Here is an 11,514-nt window from a genome sequence, read left to right on the forward strand (position 1 = left end):
ACAGTTTTGGTGCTAGACTTGCATCGACTTGACGTTCTTAGCTTAGACTAAAGGCTCCCTGTTTATGACGCCCATCATGACTTAGGTTTCAACGGAAGAACTGGCCACTCGTAGTCCCTCGTAAACGATGACTGAAAGGACCACTTGCCGGGGCCTACTTCGTGCGTCACCTCCCCTTTGTCCTTTGGAAGGGAGATCTGAGCACGCGTGCCGTACGGTATTGTAGCCTGCAAGCATATCTGCTCCTGACCATGATCCAGTTTCTTGGTCTCCCACGAAAATGAGATGGTTCCCTGCCGAGAAACATGTGTGGCAGAAGCACTCGAGAACTGGGCCCCGACCGACGGCGCAATCCGGCACTTTGTCCACCCGGGCTCAAGCCGCTGCAGACCTGCCACCCTCTCATACATGAACTTGGCAATTGCACCAAAGGCATAATGGTTGAAAGATGTCATATCTCCAGGGTTAATGGAGCCATCTGGAAGCATGCTGTCCCACCTCTCCCAGACGGTAGTTGCGCCCATAGTAACGGGGTATAGCCACGAGGGGCACTTTGTCTCGAGAAGCATTGCATATGCCACTTGCACATGACCTGTGGCTGCCAAGGCCTCGCAGATGAACGGTGTGCCAGCAAAACCTGTGCTGATTTTGAACTCATTCTTCCGCACTAGCTCCACCAGCCGGGCCCCGGCTCTAACTCGTTGAGACGGCGTGAGTAAGTCAAGACAGATAGCTAAAGCGTAGGCCGCTTGAGAGTCTGACACAAGGCGCCCAGTTGCTGTTACAAACTCGGCCTGGAAATCGGCTCGTGTGGCTTGGCAGTCGGCTTCATAAAGCTCCGCCTCAGACTGTTTCCCGAGCAGGCTAGAGATTCTCGCCATCAGATCGAGGCTCTGGACGAGAAACATGTTGGACACCATCTTGGAATCGGTTGTGCTTTTCCATGGCTGATCCGGCGGCGCCGAGGGGTCAAGCCAGTCCTGGAGCAACCTGTCAGTAGCTGAGACGTTCAGACAACCATGCATGACACTTACTCCTAGCTGGAACGGTTCAGGGTCCCATAAGTGAACCAGGCCGGACTTTTGCCTCGGCAGGACCTTTATCCAAGTTGCCATGCTGTTATACTGTTGAGACAGGATGGCCGTATCCCCAGTTTCCTGGTAAAGTGCCCACGGTGCTAGGATAGTCACATCGTGCCAGATGGCGCAAGGAATTCGTCTACACCAGACTGGGTCCGGCAGGGTCGAATTCGGGCTGACCATCGGGGGCACCCCGCCCAAGACCTGTTGATCAAACTCGACATCAATCAACCAATTCCTAACCATGCCAAAGCAATCATAGATCAGACAGGCCGTTGGGGCGAACAAGGCGAGATCGCCAGTCCAGCCCAGCCTCTCATCTCTCTGTGGACAGTCTGTCGGCACTGAAAGGAAGTTGCCCTTCATGCCCCAGACCACATTGCTGTACAACTGGTTAAGCAGGGCGCTTGAAGAGGAGAACTGCCCGACCGGCATCATGTCCGTCCGGCAGACCACAGCCTCGATCGAGTTCGAGGCCAAATCCAGGTTGCCAATCCATCCTTCAATCTGGGCGTACCTGAACCCGTGAAAGGTGAATCTTGGTTCATACTCTTCTGGCCTGCCGTGGTTGGATCCTTTGAGGGTGTATTTGTCGAGAGCTTGGCAGAATCGGAGCGGCCGAGTCCCGAGCTCCCCATTCTCCAGGACTTCGGCGTGTCGCAATGTAATTGTGTGACCCCGAGGGCCTCTGATATCTTTCACGCGCAGATATCCCACAAGATTCTGACCAAAGTCGAGGACAGTCTTGCCGCTTTGAGTGATCATTTTCTTGACTGGCTTCATAGTCTCTGTTCGACGAACCGGCTCACCGAAGCCGGCCACAAGTTGGGTGGATGCTGGGAGAGCAAGAAGCCGGACCGCTTTCTCCCACCCGGCGCCTGTTCGATACTTCTGTGAAGGTGATGACCAGAACGGTACCTCTAGGGTGGCATCATACTTTTCGCCGTCGTATATCTCGGCGAGTCTGATGGGACCCTCGATGACCTCCCAGGAGTCATCCGTCGGTACAACCGTGACTGAACCATCGCCATAGGTGACCTCCAGCTGAGCTACGAGCGCAGTATTCAGGCCCCAGATATGACGGTGACCGCCTCTGAATCCAATCCGGCCAGAAAACCATCCTTCGGCCACACGCACGCCAATGCAGTTGTCTCCGCCATGGTTCAGAAGAGAGGTAACGTCATATGTCTGGTACTGGATCCTCCCGGCATATGATGTCCAACCCGGAGCGAGAAAATAGTCACCGACACGAGTACCGTTGATCTCCGCTTCATAGACTCCCTGTGCTGTAATGTAAAGGCGAGCCTTGGCAAGGGATCCACGAGCTGTGGAATTTTCGAGTCTGAACTGCTTGCGAAACAGCTGTTCAGGGGCGGGGTCCCTTCTGCTTGAAGCCCAGGGAGCGGCGATGCGCTCGCATACCCAGTTGGAGCGCTCGAGAAGCCCAGTCTCGAGTTCAGCCGCTTCGCTCCAGGGGCTTTGATATCCAGTATCATCCCAGACCCGAACGCGGACAGAGATTAGCTGCCGTGACTGTAAAAGCTCGTCAAATGGCCATGGCAGCAGATGAGAGCATGGCGAGCGGCATTTGACGGTTGGAGATCTCAGAACTTGCGAGTCCGGGCTATATACGGTCAATTCCGCTTCGAACCCTGTCTGTTTGAAAGCGGCATCACCGTGTTGAATCTTCCAACTGAGACGGGGACTTGTTTCGTGTACACCCAAGGTATTTGGCACACGATAGTGTTCGAACTGTACGTCAATCACAGCGGCCATGATGAGTTGAGGGTGAAAATGGAACGATAGGCAGCATTGACCTGAGGGTCTAACCCAAAGGGAATCAATCTTAAAGATGAGGTTCCCATCTTGACAGGTGTGGAGTTAGACTACGGATAATGGGATCACGGGCATACCGTATCCGCCGGGTCAAGTATCGCTGCGGTAATTCGTCCGAGCCCGGGCTTAGAGCCTAGCCTAGGTTGTAGTTGAAGGCGGCAATCCACAGATTTGGGGTCTCAGGGGAATCAGCCACAGCCTTGCGTACTACGGGAGGTGTTGACAGTGCCCGAAGACAGAGAGCTAAAGGAGCTTCAGCCTATTTAGGCAATACGGAAATTCAGGCGGCAGGATCATCTACTTTGTTGAGGTTAATAATAGCCCAATTCAGAGATACGCGCCGCTTTCAGAGCCTCCTCGACGCTACTGGAGAGGACTGAAAGCTTCAACAGCGCATTTAGTCACAACATAAGAAACTTGGTATTGTAATGGTCTTTTATGATTCATATCCCCCATCTAAAATCAAATCTTTGCATACTAGGAATTCGAAATTTGCATACACTCCGCTATCTCAAAGGTGAGCACAGCCCCAGTTGCAACAGCTTGTTCCCAAACTCGATCAAGTAATAATCAGCATACACAAGCCCGTGGTCAGCACTGGCGCTCAAGCTGTGCTCGTTCCAGGTCACAGTCGAGTTCCTCAGGATGCAGTCAAAATGTTTCTGCAGGGGCTCGCAAGCAGTCGCGGTCACACCACCGTTTGGATGAGACTCGAGGCGTACTCGTTCTCGTGACATGGAGAGGTTCAGAGTGTCTTCGACTATCCTCAATGCGCTGCCCAGGTAACGTTTCGCTTGCTCCTGGCGACCGAGCGACATCAAAGTCTGTGCCAGTAGGAGCATGCCGTAAGCAGCCACGATGCCGGCCGAAGCATCCCGCAGTGGAGCATTTGTATCCTCAATGGGAGCATCGAAATCCCACCGCGGAACGTATCTACCAGCCTTTATAGGTCTAGAGGTATCTCCGTCTGATCGAAGGATCTCAACACAGGCCGGTGCATCCTCCAATCTCGACAGGAAGTACTCGGCAAGGCCACATGCGGCATCGAGGAAGATGTCGTTTCCGATCCGTGCGTAGGTCTGGGTGTAACCGAGAATAGCCCAAGCCTGGCCGCGGGACCATGTAGATTCCGGAGTATATCCCTGGGCGGTATGAATCTCTTTGACGTCCCCAGTGGCAGGTGAGAAGTTGATCACATGACGGGTGCTGTATAACATGCCGTCGTAGCCGTCTCTTTTGCGAGTGGGTTCTTTCCGGAGATGGGTCCTGAGCAGCGTCTTCGCATGGGCAGTGGCCGCCTCAGCCAGGTAGCCATATCCCGTGTGCTCAGCCGCATAGAAGAGAAGCTCGAGATTGCAGAGAGAGTCTATAATCACAAGGAAGTTGTCCTTCTTGTCTCTGATATTGACACCTCTCTGCCAGGTGAGGGAATCCCAAGAGCGGATGGCGCCGACACGTGCGTCAAAGCGGGAGTACAGACTGACGGCAGCAGTTCGAATGCTCTCAAGCGCTACCCTGTCGTGAAGGAGTTCCCAGCGAACCCGCATGTGAGGCAGAATCATAAAGCCCAAGTCATGGGTGTCGGTCCGGTGGGCCATACGGTGAAGGGGTTCTGACCACTGCCTGCCCAGGACCTCGAGCCTGTCGCGAACCTGGCTCAGCAGAAGCCGTGAGTCGCTGAGGCGCATGCTCTGGGGATATCGGGTGGCCCTCTCGAGGAGCGCGTAGATGCTACCGGGGAAAAAGCCACATGTCCAGAAGTCCACGGGTCGATGGCTGTATTTACCCTCATCTTCCCCGGACTGGCGTACAAGCTCGGGATAGAGCGTCGGAGGGTTCTTTTGCCTGGTCAGCCTGGACTCAAGATGCTCCGTGTTGAAGAATAAGCGAAAAAAAGGAATCCTCACATTATTTTCTAAACATTTCTCCGCAACTTGAATGATCTTTGCTGTGATATTCTCAGAGTACAGCTCTCTCGACAGGATTGCCCACCAGCCACTCCAGTCTTGAGCTGAAGGTGCGGTTGTGGAATCAATCGTCCGGGACGCGGTTTGGCGATGAAAGCTCCCATTCGTGTCCGTCTTGGTCACTGGAACAACGCCGTTACTAATGACATTGATTGCGTTTCGAGCCATGGTGGTGGTCGAAGCTGTCATGGTTGAGCTTAGAAATCCGGACTTGCCAACAAGGTACTTGTTGTAGGTGGCCGTATTCATATGGCCATGTTTGTTTTCGTAGGATCCCTCTACTGGCCGATGCGTCGAATTCCGGGCTGGGTCAGGCGATCGTCCGGTTTCCGATGCAGCTGCTGGCCAGTGTCGATCGGCAAGGTTGTCGCTCCGGCCGTCGGACGATTGATCCCGGAGCGGAGATCCGGTTGAGCTAGCGGAGGGCGGGCATTTCACCCTTGACACACAACACAGCTCATCCTCTAAGCGAGTTGCCTCTTGCTTCAGTTTTGAACTCTTCGAGCCAGTCTTTTGGAGCCCTCTCAAAGCAGCAAGAATACCGCGACCTTCAACCGCCAGCCCAACCAGAACCAAAGCAGACTCAGCCATGCCTCCGCTTCCGGGCTTCTCTGACAACCCGCTTACAACCCGGGAAGACGTCGTTCGTGCCAGCAGAGCGCTGATCGCGCCGTTACTGCCCTACTTTTCTCCCGCGTGCGCACGAGTCCGCATACCTGTGACGATTGGCACGCACTTCGACGAGACGGCGGCCCAGCTGGAGGGCTTCGCACGGCCCCTGTTTGTTGTCGCGGCTCTACTCCATGCCAAGGAGCCAGCCGACCATCTCCTACAGCCTTGGATCCAGGGCTTTGTGGCCGGCACAGATCCCCAGCATGCCGAGTACTGGGGTGAAATATCTGACAAGGATCAGAGGATGGTGGAGGCCGAGATGGTTGCCTTTGGACTTCTTGTAGCACCGCGGGAGGCATTGTGGGATCAATTCGCTGAAAGAACAAAGACAAATGTATCCAATTGGCTGCGAGGCCTTCAGGGAAAGGACATCCACACCTCCAACTGGCTCTGGTTCCGTGTCATGTCGAGTATCGCTCTGATCAAGGTCTGTGGCGCTGATCCACGAGAGCTCCAGGCGCAGATGGACCATGACCTCAAGACGCTCGACATGATGTATTTGCAGGATGGCTGGTCAAGCGATGGCATCTGGCCCGACCCAGACGACGTGTTTGCCACAGACGCGCGTGTTTTTGAAGAGACGGGCAAGCGAAATCAGAACTTCTGGTCTCGTCAGGCTGACTATTACTCTGGAAGCTTTGCAATCCAGTTCAGTCAGCTGCTTTACGTCAAGTTTGCGTCTGACCTTGACCCAGCACGTGCCGAAAGGTATCGGCAACAGGCCAGAGATTTTGGGAGTGAATTTTGGAGATACTTTGACGAAAGCGGTGAGCTTGAAACAGCATCGGCTCTCCAGTCCTTGGTACTGACTTGTCTTGAGGTGCTGCAATCCCTTTCGGCCGGTCTTTGACGTATCGATTTGCCTGTGCTGCATTCTTTGCCGCTTTAGCCATGGCCGAAGTTGACAATCTCCCTGCGCCCCTTGACAAGCCCGGCGCCGTCAAAGGCCATCTCTTGAGGCACTTGCGATGGTGGCGAGACCGTTCAGAGGACATCTTCTCGTCAGACGGCACAATCAACATCGGATGGCTATATCCGTGAGTCTTGAGCTTTCCCCCAATCCCGAGACTGGCAAGCAACTTATTAGACATGCCGTCTAGAAACATGTTCGTCAGCGAGGACTACAACTCACCGCAGTCCGTCTACTGGGCTCTAAAATCTTTCGTTGTTGTCGCGCTCACGGCTGATAAGCCCTTTTGGGCTGAAGCTGAGAGCCCATACCCCAAGCCGTCCTCTGGCGTCCTGTATCTCCCGGCGCCGCGACAGATCATTTGCAATCATCAGTTGGGGAATCACCATTTTCTCCTGAACCCGTCACAGTATCTCACTAGGCCTTTCAAGAACGCGACAGCCAAGTTTTGCAAGTTCGCATACTCTTCAGCCTTCACTCTGTCCCTGGCCGTGGGCAACATCGTGGCCGGCCAGCTTGCCCCAGACAACTCACTCATCCTCAGCAGAGACGGAACCGAAACATGGGCGACCAAGAAAACCTGTACGGACGCTGTTATCAGTATCGCACAAGTCAGGGGGGTTAAGACTGAGGAGCTGACGGTGGCATCGGCGACATGGTATCCGTGGGCTGACCGTCAAGCGACTGTCACCACCACTTTAGTCCCGCCTTCCGACCGATGGCCAGACTGGCATTTGAGAGTGCATCGGATTAAAGTCAACCAACCCCTCAAGACCCTGCACACCCTAGAGGGAGGTTTTGCCATCGCAGGGCGTCGACGGGCTGACACGAAGCTGCTTCCCACAGTTACGCTGGACCAACTAGGCTCAGCAGCACAGCTAGGAACAGCAGAGGGCGTATGCGAACAGGGCGAAGCTGCTGTGATATTCTCTGGAGCAGGAGCCTCTGGCGTCACGACACACGAGCTGGCTCACAGCCAGAGCTCGACCACTGTCTCAGTCATCAAACCCGAGGCCAACACCAATCTGACGGCACCGCGTACACTCTGCCCTATCATTCAACACTCGGTATCTAACTTGTCCACCGGCGCCGAAATCACCCTGACGACCAGTGTCTTTGCTATTTCTCACGAAGCGAATGGTGGACGGCGACTTTCGGGCAAGTCCTTGCTGGAGCGATGGAAGGATCGACCCCGGCTGAGATTTGGGGATGCGAATGAAACTGGAGACGGAGATTACATTCAATTGAGGTTTTGAGGATGCACGATAATCAGTGGAGCCAACTTTTATACTAGCTATCCGCCCTCGGGCCAAGTCTTATCTCACGTACAAGTTCCCCCATCCCCTTAACCTTGTGAGTTGTCACAGCCCGGTCACACCTGAAAAGTCCACAGGATCAGTGATGAACATGAAATCGTCAAAGTTGATGATGCGGTTCATTTCTAGAAAGCTCCGATCCATCAAGCCCTGAGAAATGAGAGCGAGCTCGTCGACCGCTGCTGCCTCGATGGCTGGAGCTTGAAGATGTCCCCGTACAGATAGAGACTGGTCACTGTCTTTGCTCACTTCAATGGTGGATGGGGGCTTATCAAGCTGACTCGTCTCATCTCCTTGGACAGTCAACATCATCGGCTCCCAGTAAGGGGTAGCTTCTCCGACCACTGGGCCCCCAGAGACCAGAGGCGCATCGCCATGGTCACCATTCCCGTCCACGGCCCGGTGGAATCTCACTGGAGTCTCGACAGCTTGCATCGCGCTCGCTTCATTTCCAAACCCCTGAGGCACCTGTCCAAAGAAGGAGGGAGGACTGTTTGCCACATCCTTTTGGCAAAGGTCGTGAAGCTGCCTGAGCTGCGTCGCTAGAGAGCCGGCCAAGGGAACCGGCTCGTTTCTAGACTTGTCCGAGCGACCCTTCCACTTTGAGCTCATGCTTTCAAGACTCTCTACAAGAGTCCAGAATTCTGATGCGAGCTCCACCTCGTAGTGTAGAGAATGTACTGTCACGGGTGAGTGTTGTGCGTAAATAAGGATAATGACAGGAAACCCCCAGAAAATGAGAGGGCCATGGTATGAAGCCACGAAGGATAGCAACTAACCTAGTAGCACTTTTGCACTGACAAAGACGCAGATGGCGAAATGTGGCGCCAGAACTCGCCGGGTAACCGCATGATCCAAGTACTTGGTAGTGATATTGGCCGTCTCGGTCGCAGCGACGTAGCAAGTATCTGCGCTGCAGGCGTTTGGGAGCTTCAGATGCCTAAGCTCCTTGCTTGGATACGCTATCCTTTGATGCAGTAAGATGGAAGACATGTTGTGCGTGAGGTGTGCCAGAGTCATGTTGGGGTCCATGGCTGTGGTTATGGCTGGAATGGGGTTATCGCTCGGATTCTTCCACTTTTGCGGGAGGAACATTTTCCAGCTTGAGTGCGAATGTGTCAGCATTTTAATTCTGTCCTCGACATGTATGGCGGCTCCAGGCCCCGAAAGAAGGGAGCGCTTACTGCACCAGACGAAGATCCAGCTCCTTGAATCGAGTCAGCCAGCTAAAGACCTCTTGTCGATTGGTAAAGTCGATCTTCTGTTGCACAAAGTAGGTGTTGATGCGACTAAGCGACTCGACCGACTCGACGTAGTAGGCGAAGGCGCCGATCTTGAGCCTCTCGACCGACGCAGCGGAGTTGCCTTGATGAGGACCTGATTCATTGGTGGCACCACTGCCGGCTGCGGTGCCTGACTCGGCGGCGCTTCCAGGGATCTCGTACTTTGATGGAAGGAAAGTGATGGTGTGTCCAATCTTGGCTGCTGAGTGATCCCAGATGCCGAGATATGGCGTCAACGCTGGTTGGTTCCTCTTCCACAAGCCGCCGTCAATAGGCAGGCGTCGGCAGACGTCGTCCGCAGTAAGGCTGACGTTCCAGCTGTAACTATCATCAGCCTAGCCCCGTGAGAAAGCGATCCCGCCTCCAGATCGGCGTGCTGGGTGATCACCCTACCCAGTGGTGATGGAACAGAACCTCAACGACAGTCAGCTACAGAACAATACACTCACGAAACCAGCAGCTGGTTCTCGGAAAGGGGGTCCACACCTATCAAGGAGAAACACATTCCAGAAAAGCCGTCTCCTCTCCTCCTCCTCTATCCAGTTCTCAGGGGGTGGTAAGCGTGGCAGGTTCGAGAGCAAGGCAGCTGGTTCGGCAAAGTCGGTCTCCTCGACACTTAAATGCAGATACTGAGCAGTTCTGGCGAGAGATCCAATCGTTGACCAAGCCTTGGATGTTTCACCTTGGCCAATCTGCGATGTCGTTGTAAACAAGGAGAGCCCCCTAGCGGTTTTCTCACCTGCGGTACGAGTTCTTTCGAAAGCGTAGGGCAGGGAGCTGATAGTGAAATGATTGAGGAGCTCACCCCAATAATTAACTTACATCAATAAAAGCAATTATCACCAGGGCCTGGAGGTTCTCCAGAGTCAAGTCGCTCATGCCATTAAGGAGAACGTAATTCCTAGATCTCCTTTCTTCCATATGAATATCCAGGATCGAAACACAAGGCTTCGTGATGTCGACCAGTCTCAGAGCTGCAACAAGAATAGCGTGAAGAATAATAAAGCTTTGGTCGCGATGCTTGCTGTCGGCGAGTCTGTGTCGGAACCGTGTCTCGTGAAGTATGGGAACCCACGGGTGAATGTTTTCAAAGTAGGCGTCTAGCAGCTCCTCTATAACATCAGGACGTGACAGGGCTGTCCGATGGGCGACACCGTGATTTTCTGCCTCGTCTATCTGGGCAAATGAGTTAAGGCGGGTTCTTTTCCTTGGGCGTTCTGTTGTAGAATCCGGCTCTTCCTCTTGAGCCGAGCCATGTATACTAGACGCTGAAGGTGTCGCAATCGGGCCGCCTCTGGTAGATGGAGTAGCCAGGTTGGAGTTTAGTTGCTGAATCTCTCTGGTTAAAATGGAGAGAATTCCGCCTAGTGCTTGGGGGTCACCAGATGCAGCGTGAGAGTGCAGAGCCTCAGGCTGACCTGCTGATGGTGGCACCGTCATGGGCGCATTTGAGTTGTTAAAGACGGCGTTCTCCAGTATCTCTACCGCACGGTAAGTTAGGGTCCCCTGAGCCACTCGTACTTTTGGGGGTATGGGTATGACCAACGACGAGCAGAGGGGAAGACGCACCAACACGCCGACTCAGAGCTTCGACAGCACCGCCTTTGAGACCAGGCTTTTTCCGCTGATACTCGTAGGTGCATCCTGACGCTGAATCGGCTAGGTTAACATGATAACTGCAGCGTGGGAGGTCAAGGGCCAAGGGTCCGTACCCAGTCGCCTGCAGTGTGAGCACGTCGGCCACTCCCGCGAGCATCGCAGCTTGCGCCTGCGGCATCCGTCACACTGTTTTGGAGTAGGATTAGCAATTACTGTAAAAAACCAAGTCAAGAGCTGTCTTACTGATGGCAGGTCAGCTTCGACCTCCTTCAAACCCTCGGGGGGCTCCACTGAATCACTCATGGCCACATTCAAAGTCTCGATTCGTCTTGGTGTTCGATTCGGTCAACCGCTTGCCAATCTCAAAACGAGGTGAAGTGACTTTGATTGTGCCAGTGATGATTGTCGGGAAACAGAAATGGGGAAGTTTGAAGCGCCAACTCTCGAATGCTCAACTCATTCCTTACCCCGCCGTCGGCCAGGGCCAGCCTCATCATGATCCCCCTCGCGCCTCTACCTATACGCGCGTTGCGCCTCGGGTTTCGTATACCTTACCCAAAGCAACCAAGCCGAGCCCCCATAATCACCCCACACGCTATGAATCCTTGCTATTGTGGGGTTTATTAGTCTACCGCCGGAAGAATCGCCGCCGGCTGGTTTCTCCCGACGGCCGAAATCTCTACCGAAGGGGTCGTCAGGCGTCAGGGGAAGATGCGATCTTTCTGGGCCGGCAACGACAGCGGGGTATCTATCTTGGCGGCTTAGAAACTAGCTGTCAGGCTTGGAGCGTTAGGTAGCTGATTTTCGTAACCATCTCGACAGGCACTTGGAAGTATTGCAATCTCTTGCCTG

General features: G+C 54.1%; 4 protein-coding genes across 4 annotated transcripts; 1 reads left to right on the top strand and 3 right to left on the bottom strand.

Annotated features, from left to right (window-relative positions):
• Window positions 1-74: 74 nt before the first annotated feature.
• On the bottom strand, window positions 75-2,855 carry NCS54_00860800 (Alpha-L-rhamnosidase; the record flags this gene model as incomplete). Its single annotated transcript, XM_053153988.1, has 2 exons — window positions 75-980; window positions 1,035-2,855. 2 exons carry the CDS (start codon window positions 2,853-2,855, stop codon window positions 75-77), a joined length of 2,727 nt encoding a protein of 908 aa, XP_053009963.1.
• A 566-nt stretch (window positions 2,856-3,421) lies between these two features.
• Window positions 3,422-5,071, bottom strand: NCS54_00860900 (Hypothetical protein; the record flags this gene model as incomplete). The annotated part of the gene is made up of 2 exons (XM_053153989.1): window positions 3,422-4,753; window positions 4,823-5,071. 2 exons carry the CDS (start codon window positions 5,069-5,071, stop codon window positions 3,422-3,424), a joined length of 1,581 nt encoding a protein of 526 aa, XP_053009964.1.
• Window positions 5,072-5,471: 400 nt separating this feature from the next.
• Window positions 5,472-7,720, top strand: NCS54_00861000 (Hypothetical protein; the record flags this gene model as incomplete). The annotated part of the gene is made up of 3 exons (XM_053153990.1): window positions 5,472-6,321; window positions 6,375-6,591; window positions 6,655-7,720. 3 exons carry the CDS (start codon window positions 5,472-5,474, stop codon window positions 7,718-7,720), a joined length of 2,133 nt encoding a protein of 710 aa, XP_053009965.1.
• A 105-nt stretch (window positions 7,721-7,825) lies between these two features.
• NCS54_00861100 (Fungal-trans domain-containing protein) lies at window positions 7,826-10,965 on the bottom strand (the record flags this gene model as incomplete). The annotated part of the gene is made up of 7 exons (XM_053153991.1): window positions 7,826-8,460; window positions 8,560-8,882; window positions 8,965-9,398; window positions 9,513-9,755; window positions 9,886-10,544; window positions 10,633-10,831; window positions 10,906-10,965. The coding sequence occupies 7 exons, from the start codon at window positions 10,963-10,965 to the stop codon at window positions 7,826-7,828; spliced, it is 2,553 nt and encodes an 850-aa protein (XP_053009966.1).
• Window positions 10,966-11,514: the final 549 nt, after the last annotated feature.

This window comes from Fusarium falciforme, chromosome 6 (genome assembly GCF_026873545.1).
Source record: "Fusarium falciforme chromosome 6, complete sequence".
NCBI lineage: Eukaryota > Fungi > Ascomycota > Sordariomycetes > Hypocreales > Nectriaceae > Fusarium > Fusarium falciforme.